Genomic DNA, 24,490 nt, shown 5'->3' with positions numbered 1-24,490 from the left:
TCCTCCAGGAGTCTGGGTCTGCTCCAGGTTTCTGCTGTTAAAGGGAAGTTTTTCCTTCCACTGTCACCAGTCACTAGTGTTTGCTCCTGGAAGATTCTGTTGGGTTTCTGTAAATTGGCTTAGAGTCTGGTTTTGACCAACTCTATATATAAAATGTCAAGAGATAACTTTTTTGTGATCTGGCGCTATATAAATAAAATTTGATTGATTGAGTGATTTAATTGGTTTTCCCCTGTAAGTCGCTTTGGAAAAAAGCGTCTGCCAAATGCGTAAACATAAACATAAATAAATAAAAAAAATACATTAAAATAATAATAATAATAATAATAATAATAATAATAAATTCTTATGAACCTATTTTTCATGAAGTTGCAAAAATGTCCACTCAGCTGGACACCATACATTTAATTTTTGATGCACAGAAACAGGTATTTACTGATAAATTGTGTGAAAACTATGGGGAGGGGTTGAGATTCTGGGGGTTTATGCTCAGGAGAAATCTACATAATGTTACCAGTTCATGTCAGAAAAGATATTAGATATAAAGATTTTTTTTTTTTTTTTTTTTCAGGTTATTCACATCATTTTTGTTTGGATAGTTTGCAAATGTACATATTTTTATAATTTAATTTCAATCGCACTAAAACAAAGAGCAAAATTTGGAGTTGTCATTATTTACAGGTTATTATGCCATTGTTTTATTGGTCCGGCCCACTTAAGATCAATTTGGGCTGAATGTGGCGCCTGAACTAAAATGAGTTTGACACCCCTGATATAGTTGGTTAAAGTGAAATAATAATAGGCAGAGGAGATTAATGAAGATGTGCTGAAAAAAAAAAGATACTAAGCATAAGTATAGTAAACATTTCTTTATATAGTATATAAAGACAAAATCAAAAGTACTCAAAAACGGCCAAAATAGGCTCAGACCCCTAAGGGTTCATTTAAGAGGAGTTGATGTGCTGCAAGTAATAAATAAATAAATACATATAAATAACAAAATGTAAAACAAACATCTGGTAAAATAAATAAATCAGAATCAGTATCTTCATAACTTCTCCAACTAACACAATAAAACCCTCTAGATGCCATCAAGTAAAAACGGTAATACTGTACTGCCTTTACAATGAATAAATAACTCTAATTTAATATTTTAAAGAGGTTTTTTCCACTGATCTGGAATGCAGGGGTCACTGTTAACAGAAGAGGACTATGCAGACACGCTCCACTGCATATTAACTTTGGACACTGTCCTCTAGTGTCCAGTCTGGGTATTGCATGACTTGTCTGTCCACTGTTAAGAGTCAAAACCTACCTACAGTCACTGAAAAAATGATTAGACCACCCTTGTTTTCTTCAATTTCTTGTTCATTTTAATGCCTGGTTACAACTAAAGCACAGGTGTCAAACATGCGGCCCGGGGGCCAAATCCAGCCCGCCAAAGGGTCCAATCTGGCCCATAGGATGAATATATGAAATGCAAAAATTACACTGAAGATATTAACAATCAATAGTGTAAAAATCATTTTATTTCAGGTTCTATACGTACACATATAAACCAATTAGATCTCAATTGGATCAGACCAGAATAATAAGCTATAAATAATGACAAGTGTAGATTTTATCTTTGTTTTAGTGTAAAAATAAAATAATAATAATAAAAACATTATATATATATATATATATATATATGTATGTATGTATATATGTATGTATATGTATATGTGTGTGTGTGTATATATATATATATATATATATATATATATATATATATATATATGTATATGTATGTATGTGTATGTGTATATATATATATATATATATATATATATATATATATATATATATATATATATATATATATATATATATACAGGGTGGGGAAGCAAAATTTACAATGAACATTTAGTTGTTTTTTCTCAGCAGGCACTACGTCAATTGTTTTGAAACCAAACATATACTGATGTCATAATCATACCTAACACTATTATCCATACCTTTTCAGAAACTTTTGCCCATATGAGTAATCAGGAAAGCAAATGTCAAAGAGTGTGTGATTTGCTGAATGCACTCGTCACACCAAAGGAGATTTCAAAAATAGTTGGAGTGTCCATAAAGACTGTTTATAATGGAAAGAAGAGAATGACTATGAGCAAAACTATTACCAGAAAGTCTGGAAGATACTATTAAAGAAGAATGGGAGAAGTTGTCACCCCAATATTTGAGGAACACTTGCGCAAGTTTCAGGAAGCGTGTGAAGGCAGTTATTGAGAAAGAAGGAGGACACATAGAATAAAAACATTTTCTATTATGTACATTTTCTTGTGGCAAATAAATTCTCATGACTTTCAATAAACTAATTGGTCATACACTGTCTTTCAATCCCTGCCTCAAAATATTGTAAATTTTGCTTCCCCACCCTGTATATGTGTATATGGATGAATGAGTGTGTGTATGTGTGTTTGTGTGTGTGTGAATAGATATATAAATATAGAAGAGTAATTTACAAAGGAACAGGGACATATATTATTAATAATATGGAGTTTATAAGTTGTACTTCTTCTCACTCCTTTTCGAATATGTATTATATGTCTTATGTTTAAGTGTTTTGTTTATTTATTTTCTTCTGTTTGGCATTCATGTTCGAAATAAATACATCAATCAATCAATCAATCAATCAATCAATATTGTAGGGAGAGGGGGTGGGATTAAATAAGTTATACTTCTTCCCACCCCTTTTCGGGCATGTAAATGGAATTATTGTGCTTTTCTTCTGACTAAGATTGTTATGATTCTTGATATTTGTATTATTATTATGTATGTTTTGCAAGTGCATATATGTTAAATTTCATTGCATGTTCAGAATAAATCACTAAAATCAAAATCTAATTTCTCCATTTTGCAGATTCATGCTGCGGGTTGGATTGGGAGCTTTGGTGGGCCGGTTTTGGCCCCCGGGTCGTATGTTTGGCACCCCTGCACTAAATAGACTGTCACGACTCACTTTGTCTGATCAATAAACGTGCATGTTAGAAAGCCACAATAACCTCCCAACACTCTTAACAGGCGGTTTATTTAGTGTCAGCCGTCACTGCCTCCCTCTCAAACTGTCTGCACTTCGATAACAAACGGTCCTGTCTCCATTTGTTGTGCGAAAAACCCACGGTCCGGCTTCTCACAGAGCTGTTCGGTCGCCATTATGGCAGCTATCCAGTGAGACAACATCAATAGAGTTGCCTTTATCGGATGTATTTCAGCTGATTCTGGGGCCTTACATTACATACAGTACATTAAAGCCCGAAAGTGAACATCTCTATTAACCGAAAACCCTATCGCAGTTTATACGAACAACTGAGGAGCCAAAAGTCTCCTGTTGTGTTTGCATAGACAGACAATACCACCCAGTCACACAACACTACCGCAGTACCCCACCCCATCAAATCAATACCAGAGACAACCAGGGAAGGGGGGGGCTGACATTAGTGATGCTGTTGTGGTGTGATGGGACAACCTGGAACCGCTGAGGCTGCAGGTTGCATCATCTGAGACCTGCTGTCAGATAGTTAACAGAGGTAGAGGGCCTCTATTGTAGTGGTTCTCAACTGGTCTGGATTCAGGACCAAGGTTCTAATAGTTTTGGATTTTTCATTATAGTTTAGTTTTATTTAGTTTTAGCTTTTTTTTCTCTAATTCAGTTAGTTTTAATTCATTTTTAGAGCAGGTTTGCTAGTTTTTATTATGTTTATGTTTATGCATTTGGCAGACGCTTTCTTACAAAGCGACTTACAGGGGAAAACCAATCAAATCACTCAATCAATCAAATTTTATTTATATAGCGCCAGATCACAACAAAAAAGTTATCTCATGACACTTTATATATAGAGTTGGTCAAAACCAGACTCTAAGCCAATTTACAGAAACCCAACAGAATCCCCCAGGAGCAAACACTAGTGACTGGTGACAGTGGCGAGGAAAAACTTCCCTTTAACAGCAGAAACCTGGAGCAGACCCAGACTCCTGGAGGATGGACGACTGACAGGACCAGTTGGGGTTAAAGAGAGAGAGTAAAGGAGGAGAGAAAGAGAGAGCGATAGAGATAGAGACTGGGAGAGAGGGGGAGAAGGGGGGAGTAGGGGGAGACACATGGAGGCGGTTGAGGATAAGTGAGTGATGATGATGAAGACAGGAGAGAGGCAGGACCACCGCAGCAGGTCTAGAGATAATCCAGGGAAAATCTGTGATAATCCTGGGAAAAATCTTATTAAAATATTTAAAATGGAATGTCTGACAGTGCTAGGACAGGAGGTGCTCTCGGAAGAGCTGGGTCTTCAGGAGCTTCTTGAAGATAGGCAGGGACGCCTCTGTTCTCGTAGTACTTGGTAGAACGTTCCACCAACGTGGAACGACCCATGAAAGAGCCTGGGTTGTCTCATACAAGGTCTGGGGACAACCAGACAACGTTCCCCAGACGAGCGGAGGGGTCGTGGGGCGACATAAGCTTTTATCAGTGCACCTAAGTAGGTAGGAGCAGACCCACTGAGAATTTTGTAGGCTAGGATTAACGATTTGAATTTGATGCGGGCAGCCATGGGTAGCCAGTGTAACTCAATGAGTAAGGGGGTGACATGTGCCCTTTTAGGCTGATTGAAGACCAGACGCACTGCTGCATTCTGGACCATCTGTAGTGGTTTGACAACACAAGCTGGGAGGCCCGTTAGAAGAGCATTGCAGTAGTCAAGGTGGGAGATAACCATAGTCTGCACCAGGAGCTGGGTGGCCTGTTGGGTTAGGTATGGCCTGATCTTTCTTATTAGTTTAATTTTTTTTCTAAATGCTTACTTTTAGTTTAGTTTTAGTATTAATTTTAGTTTTGTCGTATCTTTTCTCTTCTTCTCCGTCGAATTCAAATAAATCCCAGACAGGACTGCTGCTTTCTCCTAACTTTAGTCTCTATGTTTCCAGGAAGAGTGGGGACCAGAAGACGACTCTAAACGACAAGTGATGAGAAGTGACGGACCGTCAAGTGTTGTATGATGCCGCTAGCTAAAATTGCTAGAGCGAAATAAATCGATTTCGTATCAATCCAACATTGACAGACGAAAACGAAGGGAATTTTATCCATAATTTTTATAAGTTTTAGTTAGTTTCGTAAGCACACAATACAGTTTCAGTTAGTTATCATTTTTTTCTTTTATAGTTTTTATCTATTTCAGTTAACGGAAATGTTTTTTCAATTCTAGTTTTAGTCATTTTGTTAGTATTCGTTAATGATAATAACCTTGTTCAGGACCCACTATCGCCCTTCAGTAGTCACTTTTCCATTGACCCTCAAACTGCGCAAATATTACTTGCGCATAAAAATGTACCTAATGGAAAAACGACAATTTTGCCAAAAGTCTCATTTTTCAATTAAAAGTTTTTGCGCTAGAAAGAGGTGGTTTTTCGGGTGTAGCGCAAATGGTATATCACACAAAACTGCAATAGAAAGACCTTTTTTCGCCACTAGAGTCCCGTGAATTAAAAAACTGGATGTTGATGGACATTACAACAAGCGAAGAAGAAGAAGAAACATGTCGCAGTATGTGTGGACACACCAGGAAACCCAATCATTTTTTAATTTAGTACAAGATAGAGGAGTAATATATAATAATAATGACTAAATCTGTAAATTAACACCATATTTATGTTCGTCGCCATGTTTATGGAATGACTTCTTGTGTCATCTCGCAATAATAAATAAACAAATCATTGCATTTGTGATTTAATGGAAAAACCGACATTACGCACTTCTGTTTTTTTCGGCATTTAGTAAATATCGGTAAAGTTTTGCGCAGATGTCCAATGGAAAAGCGACTAGTGACAAGCCCCAACCCAAATTTATAACACTTAAACTTCTGAAATTTATTTAATATAAAGATGGTGTGTTTTGAACTTCAGATAATTCAGAATGTCACAGTATGAAAACACAGAAGACAGTTTAATGATAAACCAAACTGACCAGCAGGTGGGGAGGCTAAAGAGGGAAATGCTAGCGTGTTGACCTGTGGGGAACCATGGGTCATATTAATACTGACATCTAAGGACTGAAGTTAATAAATATGTCACGCCTGTTTTTAACTTAATTTCTGTCATGCAGCGTGATACTGTGCTTCCTGTCAACTGTCATGGGCATAGCAACATTATTATAAGGCTATTACCAGGGCCGCTACTACCAACTGTGGGCCCCGTGAAAGGTAGCCATAACGTCACTTACCCTAGCATGAAAACGAAACTGAAACTTAACATTCTTTCCGACTTCCTGCTTTTAGGCATCTTTTATAAAACGGACCTTACACAAAAGTTTAACAACTTCTACCCTCTATCCACTGGACCCCCTCCACTGCTCTATGGGCCCCCCACAAACACTGGGCCCTATGAATTTGTCATGTTTACCCACCCACCCACCCACCCATCCCCCATCAGCAGCCCAGGCTATTATATTCCAAAATTACTAATATCTCCCAAAATATTGGTCCTATCAACGTGCCGAGATATTTAACCCTTTCATGCGCAGTGGTCACTCCAGTGGACAGTTATTCTACAGCTGTTCTCTTATATATTCATGGATTTTTGTTGTTCTTTTTGTTGTTGTTGTTTTTTTTGGTTGTTTTTTTTTTTTTTTAGACATATCTTTACTAATGTTTTAAGACACTCCATATCTTTTCTGACATGAATTGGTATGATTATGTAGATCTCTCCTGAGCATAAACCCCCAGAATCACAAATCCTCTCCATAGTTTTCACACAATTTATCAGTAAATACATGTTTCTGTGCGTCAAAAATTAGACGTGTGGTGTCCAGCTGAGTGCACATTTTTGCCACTTTATGAAAAACAGGTCCATAAGAAATTGTTTTCATTATTATTATTTTTTAATGTATTTTTTTTACATTTTTAAAATTATTTTTATTTTATTTATTTATCTTTTTTTATTATTATTATTTTTCAGAAGAAAATTTTCAATTGCATTGTCTTTTTCATGCCTAAAGAGAAATAAAAACACTCAGGAAAAAATTTTGATTAAGGTTCTCATAATTCGTGCATGAAAGGGTTAATGTGAAGATGGGACAGTTTAAAACATCTAAATTTCTCAGAATTGTACACTCACTCACTCACTCACTCTCTCTCTTTCTCTCTCTCTCTCTCTCTCTCTCTCTCTCTCTTTTTAAGACCTTCCAGTATTATGATATAGATTCCCTTTAACCTTAAATTTGGTACTTTTTAACCAAAACCAAAAATGTGCGCTCAGTTAAAATTAAAAGTCTGTTCAGTCAGTTATTCAAGAATTAAACACACTGAGGTTTTTGTGCTCAGTGTCAGTAAACCACATTTAAAGTCGTCATACCTGATATGAATAGAAAGTTTTGGGTCTTCTTTTATGCTGTGAAATATATGGTGTTAATTAGCATTACAGTGCATTACCGCCACCTACTGTTGGGAGTGTGAATGGGCAGCGCTCAGCTCCATAAAAAATAAAGCAAAGAAGTGGTTTCTTAACTTTTTTTTTTTTAGTTTTTTAACTCTTTAAAACCTGACGTGTCATCGCTGACTCACCCTGCGCATATGCAGTTTGGATGGCTTTAACTTTTTCACTGTTTGTGCAATTGGGAAAATTCCAACAGTTTCTGAAACCTGAGATGTTGCTCTTTATGGGCTTTACTGGGTCATTATGATCATTTCACTCACGTCTGTACTAGAAGCTGGAGAAGAAGCAGTTTTAGCAGAATTATAACATGCAGGAAATTGTAAATGATTGCTAGATTTTGAATAGATCTGGGAAAGAAGTGCTCCGGACAAATGGGTAAAAAAAACCTACTACTGCAGGATCAAACCCTCACAGAGGAAATACTCAGAGGCATAATGAGATGGAGTGTCTGTCTCTACCAAATTTGGAGAGGAAAGCGTCTCTGGAATGAGGGCAGCCAAACAGTGAAACATTAAAATAACATCATGAAGACAAAGAGGACAGCCACGACAAAAACGCTGACCTCCATCAGGACAAACAGGTCACGTTGTGTTCATCCGCATGTAGAAGCAACAGCTAATCACAACAAACATCCGTCATTTCTTTCACATTAATATCACTGACACATTATTATTATTATTTTAAATAATTGTGGCAGTTTGTTTTCTGTCACACAGCTCAGATACAGGAAGGAAATTTGGTTGAAGATGTGGAGAAGAACTCTGACCATCTACAGTAAAACAAGCTAAAGAAAAAACAAAAACAAAACACTGACTTAGGCTACGTTTAGATGGTAACAATCTGAACCAAAAAGGCAAAAGTGGTGTTGCGTTCTTACTTTTAATTCTGCATTTAGACGTCCATTTTAGGGGAAAAATCTGCATGCAGACAGGCACGCAAAAGTGTGTGAAATTTCCTATTGATCGATATAGTATTCACGGCAGGTGGCATCATCACCACCAAGACAAAACGCCTGCGTACAACCTTTCTACTTCAATTCCTGTTCTCTACTAGCATAAAATACAATCACAATCTCTTGGAAGTAAATCAGAGCAGCTAGGGCAACTTGAAGGTTTGTCACAGGGAAACAATCCGACATATTGTTGTTTTCCTGTACTGGCACGTGCCTGTGATGTAAACTCTACGTGACGAGAACGTCCAGTTTTGCGTTTTCAACCCTTTAGATCAGTGGTTCCCAACCTTTTTTTGGCTTGTGACCTCATTTTAACATCACAAATTTCTGGCGACCCCAGACATTTAAAACATAGACAATTTTTTTTTTCTGTTCAAATTAATTTGTTTTTGATCATGTAATAGTTTGCTTACTATGTTGCAAATAAACGTTAATTTCAGAGGACATTTAGTCTATATAATATATATTATTATGGACGGAGGCAGAAAAACCAGGTGTAGATTACTGCACAAAGTGAGAATTTTATTTTCCTTGCTCAGGATATGTGTAACAGGGTCAATTATTTAACAGCTATATGGGTATGTATATTATTTTGTGTATTGTTATAATTACACAAAGTCTGTTCATTTTATTTTCATTTCTTTTGGTTGGTACCTGACATTGTGGGCCTCCTTGTCAGTGTGTGGAACTTTTGGTTTTGGTCTGTTCCCCTGCGAACAATTTACGGTGTGACACTGCGCACTATAACCTGAGTTTTCGCGCCTTTGCCTCTTCCCTTTTGTTCCGGATTTCTGTGGGAGTGGTAAGCAGCCGTGTAGTTCGTAAAAAATTTTTCTTTAACCTTTGTTAATTTAATTTTTTCTACATGAACCAGCTAGTTTAGGCTGTATTAGGCGCTTATAATGTATTTAAACATATTTCTTTATCATTTGGTTTGTGCAGGAGTGTGTTTTACGTGGGATCGCTGACCGGAAGTCTTTATGTTTTATCATTTTTGTCAGTCAGAACAATAAACGGAGACTGCCTCCAAGGATACACGTGCGGGTCTCATCATTAAAAAAAAAAACACAACGCAGAGTCCGACACCACCGGTCACATATGTACAGTCAATCCAGCTTGGATTTACAAGGCTGACAATTAATACTGAACAAACAAGAACGCAAACTATGAATTATGAAAGAGCTGCAGCATCTGAAACCGACCACAATGAACATTTGACAGATAAACAGAACCACAGTGCTTCAGTTTCAGCTTCACAGTTTATCATGTCTTTTATGGATTGGGATTGTCTCTCTTGAATCACCATAAATTTTTTTAAAAAATCAATTACTAGAAATTCCAGGCGACCCCAACATTGAAAATCACTGCTTTAGATGGTGATGGGAGAGTGGAGCATTTTTAAGATTTCCACTTCGGAAGGTAGTTTCGCTTGTTTTGCATTTTCAACCCCAAAAAAACTCTGTTGCCGTCTAAACGAAAGGCACATCTGATAAAATATTTTATCATGGGCCTTTGAATTTTTAAACAGAAGATCAGTGAGCTGGGATTAGACAGTTGTGAGACAGGTTAGTGTTTGCTCGATGTGAGCTGGGGATTTTTGGAGTCACCCCCAGTGGTCATCAGTGGTATTACAACTTCAAAAAAACTTGCAAATTGGCTTCATTTTGGAGCCAATGTTCTTGCCACTTGGTCATGTCACACAGTCCTAGTAATAAGTGTAGAAACAGCCAGGACAAAGGTACAAACACAATTCTCTTAACCAAGCAAAAAACCCAAAACAACATAACTGAGAAACCCCCACATGATACGTTACGAAACATGAAGAGCAGACCAGCGGTGTTGCAAAAGGATTAGAAAATAGGAGCGAAAACAACATGCAAAGTAAATAAGCCCCCAACAGACAGCCTTTGAACGCATACATGCACATGACAATCACTTCTATCTCTATATTCTGCCATCTCACGCCATACCTGCGATGCGGATGACGGCCCTCTCTGCAGGGTCCAGTACATCTCCAGAGGCCGACTTGGAGCGTTTGATGCGGTGATGTTTAGGGAGGTTCCAGGGCAGCGTATCCCCGGGTGACGGAGAACAGCTGATGGAGCTTAGATCACTAGCGCTTTCCTCCGACACAGCCCTCACCAGAGGCCTCCTCTTGGGCTTGTCCTTCACCTCATCCATAGTCTGGAAGTAGAAAAGCACAAACACCATAAACGTAGTGCAACAGAGGAGAAAATAGACAATAACCTTGTGTTAAAATGATGTTTTTTCTTGCCAACATTTGCAATGCAGTAGGAAAAATTAACCCTAACCCATTAAATTCTCCATATGACAGCAATGTTTGATTTCACTACTTTGCAAATTTTAATCACACAATAAAAAGTAAAGTAGGAAGTGCTTGATCATGCACTTACGCAAGTAGATCAATAAGGCGGCAATGTATTCAGCCTCCACGGCACAAGCCTGCAGAGCACTAGACGACAATATTCAATAACAATAATGACGTCTGTGTAGGTTCTCATTTGCCCAGGTCATTATTCTTCTTGGTAGTTCTTCTCAGTTCAACTAGACTGCTTTAGCTCTTTTGAAAACGTTTAATCTCTCATTCAAGACACTTCTTCAGTTTTGAAATGAGAACTACTAAGAAGAACAATAATGAGTCATATTTACTTTTTGTGACACCTGTTTGGAAAAAGAACTCTAGAGAAATAATAATTTAAAAAACAAAACATAAAAATGTGTTGATATGTCAGACATTCCGCCTGTACTTTCTTATTTCATGCATCAGTACAATGAGTTTATGGCATGAGTTTATTAGAATAAGATTGAGATGTTTGACTATTTTCACTCTTTGCTTTTGAACAGTGTTTGTCCAACTCATGAAACTTTGACACTTTTGCTTGAAACATGATTAAACTATTAATTTACTAGCAACATACTTCATTTTTCTGTCATCTTAGTAGTTATCCATTTTCACTAACTCATCTTTAAGCTGTGCAGAAGGGCTCGGCTGAATGGATGAAATGAATACCTTTATGGTAATGTAAATCAAGATGTCATATCCCTGCATTTGTATCAGTCAAAACATTGTGTAGCATTCTAAGTTCAACAGAAACTACACCAAACAAGTGGTGTCAGGCACAACAAACCCCACCCCTCGCATGTATTGTAGCTTATTTTGGCATCGATCCAGCCGATATCATCATGTTTATGCGTGTGGTGATGTCAGCATATCAATTACCTCTATATATGTGGAAAAATTTGAAGAAAATTGATATGAAATTGACGTTTTTACAGACATTTAAAATTTCACCCATTAATAATAATAATAATGGTTTAGATTTATATAGCACTTTTCTATGAATGCATACTCAAAGCACGTACAATGTTGTAAGTACATGGGAGAAGAAAAAAGATTTTAAAAATTCAAAAAAATTTGAACTTGTGACCAACTTTTCCCAAAATTTAACCACATCTATTCTGGGTCACTGGCAATCTATAAACGTCTTTGAGTACTTAGAAAAGTGCTATATACCGATGTATTATTATTATTATTATTATTATTATTATTATTATTATTATTATTATTATTACTTTTTATTTATTTATTTATTTATTTTTTAACCCAATTTGGTATGAATTCAATCAATACTTTTGCTGCTACAGATATGTGAAATTTCGCAAATTACAAGTAAATGGGACGCAAAAAAAAGATTTATAAAATTCATTAAAAATGGAAACTTTGACCTACTTTTCCCAAAATGTAAACTGATCTATTCTGGGTCACTGGCAATCTATAATGTCTTTGAGTACTTAGAAAAGTGCTACATAAAACTGATGTGTTATTATTATTATTATTATTATTATTATTATTATTATTATTATGAATTCAACCAATAGTTTTGCTGCTACAGATATGTGAAATTTAGCAAATTACAAGAAAATGGGGAGAATTTTTTTTTTTTATAAAGTTCATAAAAAATGGAAACTTTGACCTACTTTTCCCAAAATGTAAACTGATCTATTCTGGGTCACTGGCAATCCATAAACATCTTTGAGTACTTAGAAAAGTGCTATATAAAACTGATGTGTTATTATTATTATTATTATTATTATTATTATTAATAATAATAATAATTCAACCAATAGTTTTGCTGCTATAGACATGGGAAATTTAGCAAATTACAAGAAAATGGGGAGATTTTTTTTTTTTTTTTACGAAGTTCATAAAAAATTGAAACTTTGACCTACTTTTCCCAAAATGTAAACTGATCTATTCTGGGTCACTGGCAATCTATAAACATCTTTGAGTACTTAGAAAAGTGCTATATAAAACTGATGTGTTATTATTATTATTATTATTATTATTATTATTATTATTATTATTATTATCATCATCATCATTATCATTATCATTATTATTATGAATTCAACCAATAGCTTTGCTGCTACAGACATGTGAAATTTAGCAAATTACAAGAAAATGGGGAGCAATTTTTTTTTTTTTTTTTTTTATAAAGTTCATAAAAAAATGGAAACCTTGACCTACTTTTCCCAAAATGTAATCTGATCCATTCTAGGTCACTATCCATCTATAAATCCAATTTGGTATGAATTCAACCAATAGCTTTGCTGTTAAAGTGTTAACAAACAAACAAACAAACAAACAAACAAACCAAACCAAAAACACTACCCTTTGCCTCTCCTTCGGGGGGCAGGGTAAAAATGATCAATATCATCACTGGAACGTCACTAAACTATAAATCCCTATGACTGCCCTACTTTGCAGCAACCAGCCTATATTTAGACGTCAGGTTTTGTAGAAAAAAGCCAAAGCGCTGCAGCTCAGTGCTCAGACTGTGTGTACAGACTGGAGTGTTTTTTAGTAGAAGCTCCAGTCCTGCCTCATTCACAGAGCTGCTGCTGCTGCTGCTGCTGCTGAGGAACCAGGCAGGTGATGCAGATGCTGATGCGCTGTAAAACGTCACCACGCTGCCCGCTTTACTTTCAGCTGAGTCACCGTCCAGTCCACAGGATGCTATCTCCACGGGGGCGCCAGCTGCTCCGCCACAGCCGCTCTGATTGGACGGGAGCAGACGGCAACAAAGTCTCAAGAGTAACACACAGTGCATTAGCTAGAGTTTACAATCCCAGTATGATTTAGCTAAATATCTGCTCAGAGCTGCAACACTTTGACTCCTAGGCTTTTTCACTTACACGTTTAGCATCAGATCAGTCTAAAAAAAAAGATAAAAGGAATAAATATAACATAGACATGTGCTTTAGAGGAGAGGATTACAACTCATAATACTATCATCATACTTTGTCCTTGAAACGACAGTGATTCTGTGACGACTGTTGGGTTTTTTAATGAAACATGATTTTTCTCTGTGTAACCGAAGGGGAAAATATACACCTAAAAAAAGGCAAAAAGTGTGAATTCTGCGTTTATTCCCTGCAGAGTGGTGTCAGTTTCACAGAATTTGATGACTGAGATGAGACCATGTACAGTAAGTGCATAGTCTCCTCTCAGTGCCTCTACATACTGAATGCTACATCCGTGGTTAGCACTAGTTTCATAAAAATCTCAATATTTGACTTGTCTTGTAAATTATTGTATGTTGTAACTGTGTGTTTATATTTCTTGCTGCCTCTTGGATTGGATTCCCTTGGAAAAGACGTTCTTAATCTCAATGGGATTTTTTTTATTTCCTGATTAAATAAAGATTAAATAAATAATAATAATAATAATAATTTTTAAAAAAAATTGGCACCAATGTATCCTAACATGCATGTAATACAATATATCATCAATGCGTCGATATTGCCACACCCCTAATATGCATATACTTCTTATTCTGGAACGTTGGCAATAAAAATATCCAAAAGAATAGAGTTTCCAGTAACACAGTCCATTCTGTGGCGATTTATTGATGGATCTAAATGGATAAAGTGCATTTAATCACTGGTTTTTGTGCACTACAAGTAAGGGTGGAAGAAAATATCAGTTCTGCAGTATATAGTGATATTTCATTTCACGATACTGTACTGATATTTTTAGGTATTTATTCAAATGCAGATATGGCAGAGGTTCATTTTTGTTTTTTGGTTTTTATCCTAAAAGCACTTTTTACTGTCTGAGGAAGGCAGATGTTTGTTCCTTTGTTGGGATTGTACAAAAATAATGTTAAGATGTTAGTTATGAACGAACAGAATATGAACATTTGAGCAGGATTTTAAACTGTAACATCTGTAAAACGTAATGTAAGTTTTAAATTTTTACAGAACAGCATTTTGTGATATAGAATTAGATCCTGTTCTGATAAAATAAAAATGTGTTTAGTATTTGTGCATATTTCTGCTGTAATTCAATTCTTCTGGGAAATAATCTTTTAAAAAAAGAAACAAAACAAGTGGTGTCAGGTATAACAAACCCCGCCCCTCACACGTATTGTAGCTTATTTTGGCATCGATCCAGCTGATGTCATCATGTCTATGTGTGTGCTGATGTCTGCATATACAGACATAATATTTTTGAAATTGCACTTATTTTTCTGAACAAATGTCAGGTTTACATGGTTGTTGAAGTTATTCATATTTTCATATTTTTCACACTAAAACAAAGTGAACAAGTATTTCCAGGCACAACAAACCCCGCCCATCGCACATATTGTAGCTTATTTGGGCATCGATCCAGCTGATGTCATCATGTCTATGCATGTGCTGATGTCAACATATCAATTGCCTCTACTGTATATATGTGCCAAGTTTGAAGGAAGCTGAAACAAAATTTATGTTTTTATAGACGTGAAATTTCACCCATTATAAGTAAATGGGAGAAAAAAAAGATTTAAAAATTCATAAAAAAAATTTACCTTTGACCTATTTTTCCCAAAATGTAATGAGATCTATTCTGGGTCACTGGCAATATATAAACCTAATTTGGTATGAATTCAACCAATAGTTTTGCTGCTACAGACATCTGAAATTTCACCCATTATAAGTAAATGGGAAAAAAAAATTAAAAATTCAGAAAAAATTTGAACTTTGACCTACTGTTTGCAAAATTTAATGAGATCTATTCTAGGTCACTGGCAACCTCTAAACCAAATCTGGTATGAATTCAAATAATAGTTTTGCTGCTACAGAGGTTTGAAATTTCACCCATTATAAGTAAACGGGAAAAAAAATAAAATAAAAAAATCAGAAAAAATTCGAACTTTGACCTACTGTTCGCAAAATTTAATGAGATCAATTCTAGGTCACTGGTAACCTCTAAACCAAATTTGGTATGAATTCAAATAATAGTTTTGCTGCTACAGAGGTTTGAAATTTTGCCCATTATAAGTAAATGAGGAAAAAAAAAGATTTGAAAAATTCTTAAGAAATTTGAACTTTGACCTAGTTTTCCCAAAATGTAATGACATCTATTCTGGGTCACTGGCAATCTATAAACCAAATTTGCTATCAATTCAACCAATAATTTTGCTGCTAGAGTGTTAAACAAACAAACAAACAAACAAACAATACCCCTGGCCTCCCCTTTGGGGGGCGGGGCAACAAATAAAAAAATCCCCTTGTTAACAGTATCATGATATATCGTGACATATTATATGTTGATCTTAGTATTGTGATTTGTATCATGTCACCAGATTCTTGCCAATACACACCCCGAACTACTAGTCAACTCCTACTGCTCTTCAGATGAAGTTTTGTGATAAAACTACATGAACACCTCAAGAATATTCAGACTAGGATGCTTTGAAGGTTAGAGCTCCAGTCACGTAAAAAATTCATAAGCTTTAAAAATAGCTCTGATATTCAGCAGAAAGGGAGAAACCACACATTTGCCTCATGGCAGTATAAACGGTATCATATATTCATACAATATAAATCTGTGTAAATCCCAGAATCCTTTAGTCATCTTGCATATATGAACCCTTTATTATGTGTGTATTCATTCTGACTGGACTGCAGACAACTCATCTGTACTGAAATGCACTGAATAGTGATGTGACGTCGACGAATTAATCGAATCTTTTGAACGGCTCTTTGAAATGAACGTTGGGAACCGGGTCTTTGTGAAGAGCCGTTCATTTTTTTTTTTTTTTTTTTTTTTAAGGAGGGAGTGTCCAATTGCCTGTCAATTTACCAACATACTGTTCTTGTTCTGAGAATTGCACTACAGTTCAGGTATTTAAGTAATTGCAGTGATTAATCACTGTTGTGTTTAGTGCAATTTTTTCTGTATGTTTACACACATTTATTGTTCTTGTTCTGAGGAGAATTAAATGTTATTTCATTAGAAAATGTTTTATTTTCTTCTTCGTTTTTAGGCTACAGACTAGTCCACATAATGTACCGTGATGTTTTTGGTCAAATTCTAGCATTTGCCTAATGTCACCTCTCATGTCATGTATTTAGCCCACACATTTGAACTAACTATTCTTTTTTGCGATAAGATATTTACTGCCACGCCAATTAAACACCTTTAACCCTTTCATGCATAGTGGTCACTCCAGCTGTTCTCTTGTATATTCATGGGTTTGTTTTTTTATGTGCATACCAGCCGACAAAGTGGACACTTATGCACCATCACAAGCACTGCAGTTTATACCATTACTGTAACTTTTCTGTTCTAGATAAACCTGATCTGCACTAACATGTTTGAATGTAAATCAATTGCTCGTTGTTTTCAGACTGTAATTAACAATTTTCTTAAACAAAAAGCTTTTTTTTTTTTTTTTTTGCATATTATCTCCATGAAGTGAGTAATAACTAGTATTAGAGTATGTTACAATGTGAGAAAACAGATTAGCTACATTGGGGCGGCTGCGGCTCAGGTGGTAAAGCGGGTCGTCCAATAACCGAAGGGCTAGCGGTTCGAATCACGCCCTGTCCTAGTCAGTGTGTTGTGTCTTTGGGCAAGACACTTTACCCTCCCTGCCTCCAGTGCCACTCACACTGGTGTTTGAATGTTTGGTGGTGGTCAGAGGGGCCGTAGGCGCAAATTGGCAGCCACGCTTCTGTCAGCCTGTCCCAGGACAGCTGTGGTTACAAATGTAGTTTACCACCACCAGAGGGAGAATGTGAGAGCGAATGAATAATGGGTCAATAATGTAAAGCACTTTGGGTGTCTAGAAAAGCGCTATATAAATCCAATCCATTATTATTAGGGATGTCCGATAATATCGGTCCACCGATAACATCGGCCCACCGATATTATCGGCCCAATATTGGCATAAAAATGTAATATCGGTGAATATCATTATCAGGTTTTTTGCCTATCATTAAAACCGTTAAAATAATGCCTTGATTTCATCAGCATTTACCAACGTGTAAATGAAGCATTGTTTGTAGCTGAAAGAAATGTGCAGTTTTCAAAATTGTACAGTAGAGTTGCCACACTGTAATAGACTCATGGAGGGAGGGAGAGAAAATAAATAAATATGGCATTTTTTCCACAACTTAAGTTGAAGTATGTATTCTTTGCACAGACAGTGTTTACATTTTGAAAGCCTTGTTGCATTTGAGAATGCATCCAATGGGGCATCACAATAAAATTAGGCATGATGTGTTAATTCCATGACAGGAGATATGTGATGTTACCTAAAATTAGTTTAATATCCCACATATATCGGCAGCAGTATCGGTAGATATCGGAATCGGAAATTAAGCGTTGGACAATATCGGCATATCGGTTTTTGGCAAAAAAGCCAATATCGGACATCCCTAATTATTATTATTAAAAATGTTTTTATTTCATAGTTTTCACACAGTATATCACTTTCTGTTATTGCATTTTAAATGCATGTTTCTTTGCTTCAAAAATTAAACACATAGTGTCCAGCTGAGTGGACATTTTTATAACTCCATTTAAAAAAAAAAAAAGGTTCATTAACCCTTTCACGCACAGTGGTCACTACAGTGGACAGTTATTCTACAGCTGTTCTCTTGTATATTTATGGATTTTGTTGTTTTACTTACATATCAACCAACACAGTGGACACTTATGCACCATCCCATAATACACTGCAAATCATACCGTTACTGTAACATTCCTGTTCTTGATAAACCTGATCTGCAGCAACATATTTGAGTGTAAATTAATTGCCAATTGTTATTAGACTGTAATTAACAGTTTTTTCTTTTTTTTTTACGTTGTTGTGTTTTGTTGTTTTTTGCATAGTATTTGAGTGAGTAATAACTACTATTATAGTATGTTAAAATGTGAGAAAACATCAGATTAGCAACATTAAAAAAAAAAAAAAAATTTCATAGTTTTCACACAGTATGACAGTAAATACATGTTTCTTTGCTTCAAAAATTAAACGCATGGTGTCCAGCTGAGTGGACATTTTTGTAACTCTATGAAAAATAGGTTCATTAAAAAAAAAAAAATTAAATCACATTGTTTTTTTAATGCCTAAAGAGGAATAAAAACACTCAGGAAAAAAATCTTAAGTAATTCATGCATGAAAGGGTTAAAAAAAACTTCAATCACATTGTTTTTTATCATCCCTCAAGAGGAATAAAGACACTCAGGAAAAAAAACACCTTGACTAGGGTTCGCATAATTCATGCATCAAAGGGTTAAAATGTAATATCAATCATCACATGGAGCCTATTTAGTCATTAACCCTTTCATGCATGAATTATGAGAACCTTTGTCAAGATTTTTTGTCTAGTGTTTTTATTCCTCCTTAGGCATGAAAAAAACAATGTGATCGAGTTATTTTTTTCATGTCTTACAAAATGTCCACTGAACTACACTATGTGTTTCATTTTTGAAGTAAAGAACCATGTATTTAAAACCCAATAGGGTCAAAACAGTAATGTCCCATCAGAGAGCGAAATTTGATTGCCATTCTAACATTTATTTCAACATAAAGTAGCTCCTTGTTTTGGATAATCCCATATGGTCCAACTGAAGCAAAAATGAATTAAAAATAAAAATGTGGGTCATTTAGCAACACTAATTTGTCAAATTGTCTCTAAAGTGTCCCGTCAGAGAGATTTCGAATAGTGTTTTGACCCAATAGCAGAAACTGATGTGAAAAGAATTAAATTAAAACATTGTTAACTGCTGCTAATCTGATGTTTTCTCACATTTTAACATATTCTAATACTGGTTGTTACTCATTTCATGGAGATAATATGCAATAAAACCCTTATTTAAAACAAAAACAAAAACTGGTAATTACGGTCTAACAACTGATATACACTAAAACATGTTACTGCAGATCAGATTTATCAAGAACAGCAAAGTTATGCTAATTGTATGAATCACAGTGTATGGGATGGTGCATGAGTGTCCACCGTGTTGGCTGATATGGAACTATAACAACAAAATTCATGAACATACAAGAGAACAGCTGGAGAATAATTGTCCACTGTAGTGACCACTATGCATGAAAGGGTTAAAACACTGGCGTTTCAAAATAATACAAGAAACATAAAAGAACTAGTTTTTTAACAGCTCCCTTCAAAGAGCCAAAAGTCCCATCACTAGCACTGAAGGACTTCACTGTGGTGTTCACTGCTTCTCTCACTTGTGTCATACTGTTTTTTTTTTGTTGTTGTTGTTTTTTTTTGTTTTTTTCAGTCCAGGGAGGCTTTTGCTTTCTTGTATGGCTTCCATCCAAGCAAGCTGAAAGCATCAGGGTGATCCATAGTTACCAGGCAACCCCAAGGAGCTGTAAAGAGCATGCCCCTGGAAAACTCAGGACTTGGAAATGGAATAAAGTTAAGTGGTGTGAACAGACTGGTAGTGTCTGAATCCCACTGACAGCTGTGACTGAGAACTACTACACTGATGGACCTCCTCAGGACTGGATCTGTGGACCATCAAGTGTGCTAATAAACCTGTCAACACTGGATCCAACCCAGAAAACTTGATCCTGACTCATTGTGAGGCTGCAGTGGATCAACACACCTCAAATCAGATGGAGTGGATTTGACCTGAAATGCATATGGGGGGGTGGGGGGGGGTGCACCTGCAGTTGGACAGACAAGGACGAGTGCACAAATGCAAACATCCTCTTTCATTTGCATGGTGTTGCATGGTCAGAATATGCGAAATTTGTAGTTTTGGTCCGGTATAAATGATTAACAGTGGCGACTATGCGGCAAAAACAAAAAAAAAAAAAACAGACTGATAAGACAGTGTGTGTTCCTGCTACTCACGCCAAAAATATCCAGAATGCGCTCTGATGTGGCCTCAGGTAAACAATGGTAAGAAATCCGCTTTGCAGTGGTACCGTCGTCCCACTTCTCGGTTAAATCCGCGCAAACTTACACAGCCATCACGCGCACAGCCGCAGCGGGAGTCGCGCCTGCGTCCTGCGGTATCCAGGCTTCGGGATGTTCCGCCGCTCAAACCCGGTCCGGTCCAGTCCGATCCGATCCGATCCGGGCTGCAGGCTGAAGGAATCTGCTCCACCCCCCGCAGCCTGCAGGGTGCATGGATGCTGTCCGGAGCTCCGACGGCACGGATCAGGATGGAGATGGAGATGGAGATGAGGGCGCAGATCCGATTGCATACTGGGTGCGCATGTGGAAACTGATCTGAGGTCAGGTTTAGTGTGAGGAGGCAGGCGGTGCTGAGGGGGGTTTTAGTGGAAGTATGGCACTTATTTTACCTCTGCAGGACAATATTTAGGATCTGAACTGCAAACACCAGCCTGGATCTAGTCATGTGGGGACTTTGGAGCTTAGTAATATTAAAAATCCACTGTATTTTTGTCCTTTGCCTTTGGAGTTCACACCTTTAGGATGTTATTCCAAACACCTCTGCTGAGCTCAGCATCTGAGTGTCATGTGGAAACAGATGGACTGCTGTGATAGTGACTGGGACTCTGCATTAGATTCACTAGGAAAAGCATGAGTCACTGATGGAATCTAAGTGTATTTACTCAAGAACTGTACTTATATACAACTAGATGCACTTTAGTTAAGTACACTGTAAAAAAAAAAAAAAAAAAATCTGTAATTTAACAGTATTTACTGTTTATTTTACAGATTTTCCCTTTATTTTTAAGATACAGGAAAATATCAATGAAATGACAAAAATAGACATAGAAAATAGAAAAAACTGTAACTGTGAATAACCAAAAAATTTCAATTTTTTAAAAGAATTGTTTTCTTTTTTCACAGAAAAATACAGTTAAAATAAATTTGCAAATTATCATATTTTCACAAATATGTCTTTTCTATTTATGAGATTAAACTGTTAATTTAAAGTTTAGTACTGTAAAAAAAAAACAAATATATATATATATATACACACATATATATATACACACACATATATATATATATATATATATATATATATATATATATACATATACATATATATACACACATATATATACATATATATACATATACACACGATATATATATATATATATATATATATATATATATATATACTCGTCACACCAAAGGAGATTTCAAAAATAGTTGGAGTGTCCATAAAGACTGTTTATAATGGAAAGAAGAGAATGACTATGAGCAAAACTATTACCAGAAAGTCTGGAACATACTATTAAAGAAGAATGGGAGAAGTTGTCACCCCAATATTTGAGGAACACTTGCGCAAGTTTCAGGAAGCGTGTGAAGGCAGTTATTGAGAAAGAAGGAGGACACATAGAATAAAAACATTTTCTATTATGTCAATTTTCTTGTGGCAAATAAATTCTCATGACTTTCAATAAACTAACTGGTCATACACTGTCTTTCAATCCCTGCCTCAAAATATTGTAAATTTTGCTTCCCCACCCTGTATGTGTGTGTGTGTGTATATATATATATATATATATATATATATATATATATATATATATATATATATATATGAAATTGAGATAAAATTACTGACAATTAGCCATCAAAAAAGTATTTGTTCTGTAAGTTTAACAAGACTCGTTTGTTAGTTGACAAATATCTTGTGTAATTACAGGAGGTTTCACAACAAAAATGTTGAATAAATGTGTTTTTGTGAATGTATAACATGTATAAGCACTGATAAACTGTCCAAATACAGTTTTTATCAGTGGATTGTACAACTGAGTCTCATTGAAAATAGGTAATAGGTAATTTGATTGTTTTAACACATGAAAATATTCTTTATTAAACATTAAAAAGTCAAAAAATATGCTGAATCTCATGTAAAGTTAGGGCAAAAAACTGTATTTTAATTATGGAAAATTACCAGATATTTTTTGAGATGGTTATTTTCCGTTATTTAACAGTATTTTTTCAGCACCTCTGCTGCTGGAATATTACTGTTTGTTTGCGCTTTTTTTTTTCTTTTTTAAAGTGTACTATAGTTGCATTTTGCTTTAATTTTCTCTATTGAGTTGTTTATTTGTTAAAAAAAAAAAAAAAAAAAAAAAACTATACAAGCTGATATCACATGATGTATAGTATACTTCTATCTTGCCAGTAGTATATAGCCTAAAAAAGCAGTTTCAACTACAACATTATAATACTTTTACTTTCACCAGTTCTAATAACATTACTCTTCTGCATGATGGGAGCTTTTATTTTTGTCTGATAACACACATATATATATATATATTTACCTAAAATGCTGCATTCTGGTCTTTTAGGTCACTCCTCCCCACAGTCATCAGACTCCGTAACAGTTCCCAGTAACCCCCACCCCACCCCCATATCACACCATGTACATGTACAGCCATGATGATGTAAATATGCAAATAATGTTTATTATATTTCTTTATTTATATAAGTATTTACATAAATACCCAAAATTCTTATTTTTTCTCTTTATATTTTCATTTTTTTTACTCATTTGTATTTTTTCTATCTGTCTTTTTCGCTGCACTTGCTTGTTGTATTTTTTGCTGCTGCTGACTGTAAAATTTCCCCACAGTGAGATAAATTAAATTATCCTATCTTTACGTGCAATGCAGTGCTGACTAAAAGTGCATTCAGCCTCATGGACATTTTCACTTTTTATTGCTTTAAAGAAGGAATCGTGGTCGATATAATTTGGCTTTTTGGCAAGAGTTTAGTTAAAACACTCAGAGTGAAACCAAATGTCTACAATGTAATGTAATTTAATGTAATTTATTTAATGTAATTTTGTAGTCACAGCACTGAATCTGAGTGGACATGGCTTAGGCTTAAAGCTCTAGACCATTAATTCATTCATTCTGATTTCATTTATGAATGGAATTAAAGGGGAAAAATATGCAAGAAAATGAATAATTTTTACAGACCACATATAACGTATTTCTGACATTTGTATTTTTACTCAAATGAATGATCTGAGTACATCATCAACCTCTGTAATTTCATCTGGATTTTAAAGTAATAAGTTGCTCTACATATTAGTTTGGACTAAAAACAGACCTAATTTTATCTTAAAATAAAGTTCAAATATACAGGAATATAAAAGTCAAGGCATTAGAGCAGGCTTTCTCAAATGGGGGTACACATACCCCCGGAGGTACTTGGAAGAAGCCCAGGGGGTACTTGAACATTTTTTGGGTAAAAATACATTAAATAAATCATCATGTACTGAATGCAAAATAGATGAGAAGTAATGCTGAAATATAAAACACAATAAATACATTCATCTAATAAAATTGACACTCCTGACCTTATTTAATTTCAATATTTGGATTATTTTTTCTATTATTATTATTATTATCATTATCTTGTTTAAGATTTGATAACATTTTTAGAACATTTCTATTTCAAATTATTCAAGATGAGTTTATTTCAGTAATTAAGTCCTTATTTCTTGTTGATGAAAGGTTCAGTTATTCATTAGTGACTATTTAATTTATTTTTCTCATGAATGATAGAGGGCACTTTTCAGTTTGTATTTTGCATAAAATTGGCTCATAAAGATTTGTTATTTTTAATATATTAAAGCTAAACATATGTTGTTTGTTTACAAAGTTTTGAAAATAAAAAAAAACAGATCTTTGGCACAGGAACAAATTTTGCCTAACTTTTTCAATCGAAAATGCTGAAGCCAGAGTAGGGGGTACTTGGCTAAAAAAAAAACATATTTCAGGGGGTACTCCACTGTAA

The 24,490-nt window shown here is 35.3% G+C and overlaps 1 protein-coding gene across 1 annotated transcript in view; it reads right to left on the bottom strand.

Annotated features, from left to right (window-relative positions):
- The window catches only part of pleca (plectin a), a 354,738-nt gene that overhangs the window by 308,223 nt on the left and 22,025 nt on the right, over positions 1-24,490 (bottom strand). Inside the window, 1 exon segment of the mRNA XM_030147347.1 lies at positions 10,387-10,600. Coding sequence (XP_030003207.1) covers positions 10,387-10,600 — 214 coding nt within the window.

The sequence above is a fragment of the Sphaeramia orbicularis genome, chromosome 11 (assembly GCF_902148855.1).
Source record: "Sphaeramia orbicularis chromosome 11, fSphaOr1.1, whole genome shotgun sequence".
NCBI classification, from domain to species: domain Eukaryota; kingdom Metazoa; phylum Chordata; class Actinopteri; order Kurtiformes; family Apogonidae; genus Sphaeramia; species Sphaeramia orbicularis.
The sequence above is the reverse complement of the archived record's forward strand: the minus strand, read 5'-3'. Positions and strand labels throughout refer to the sequence as shown.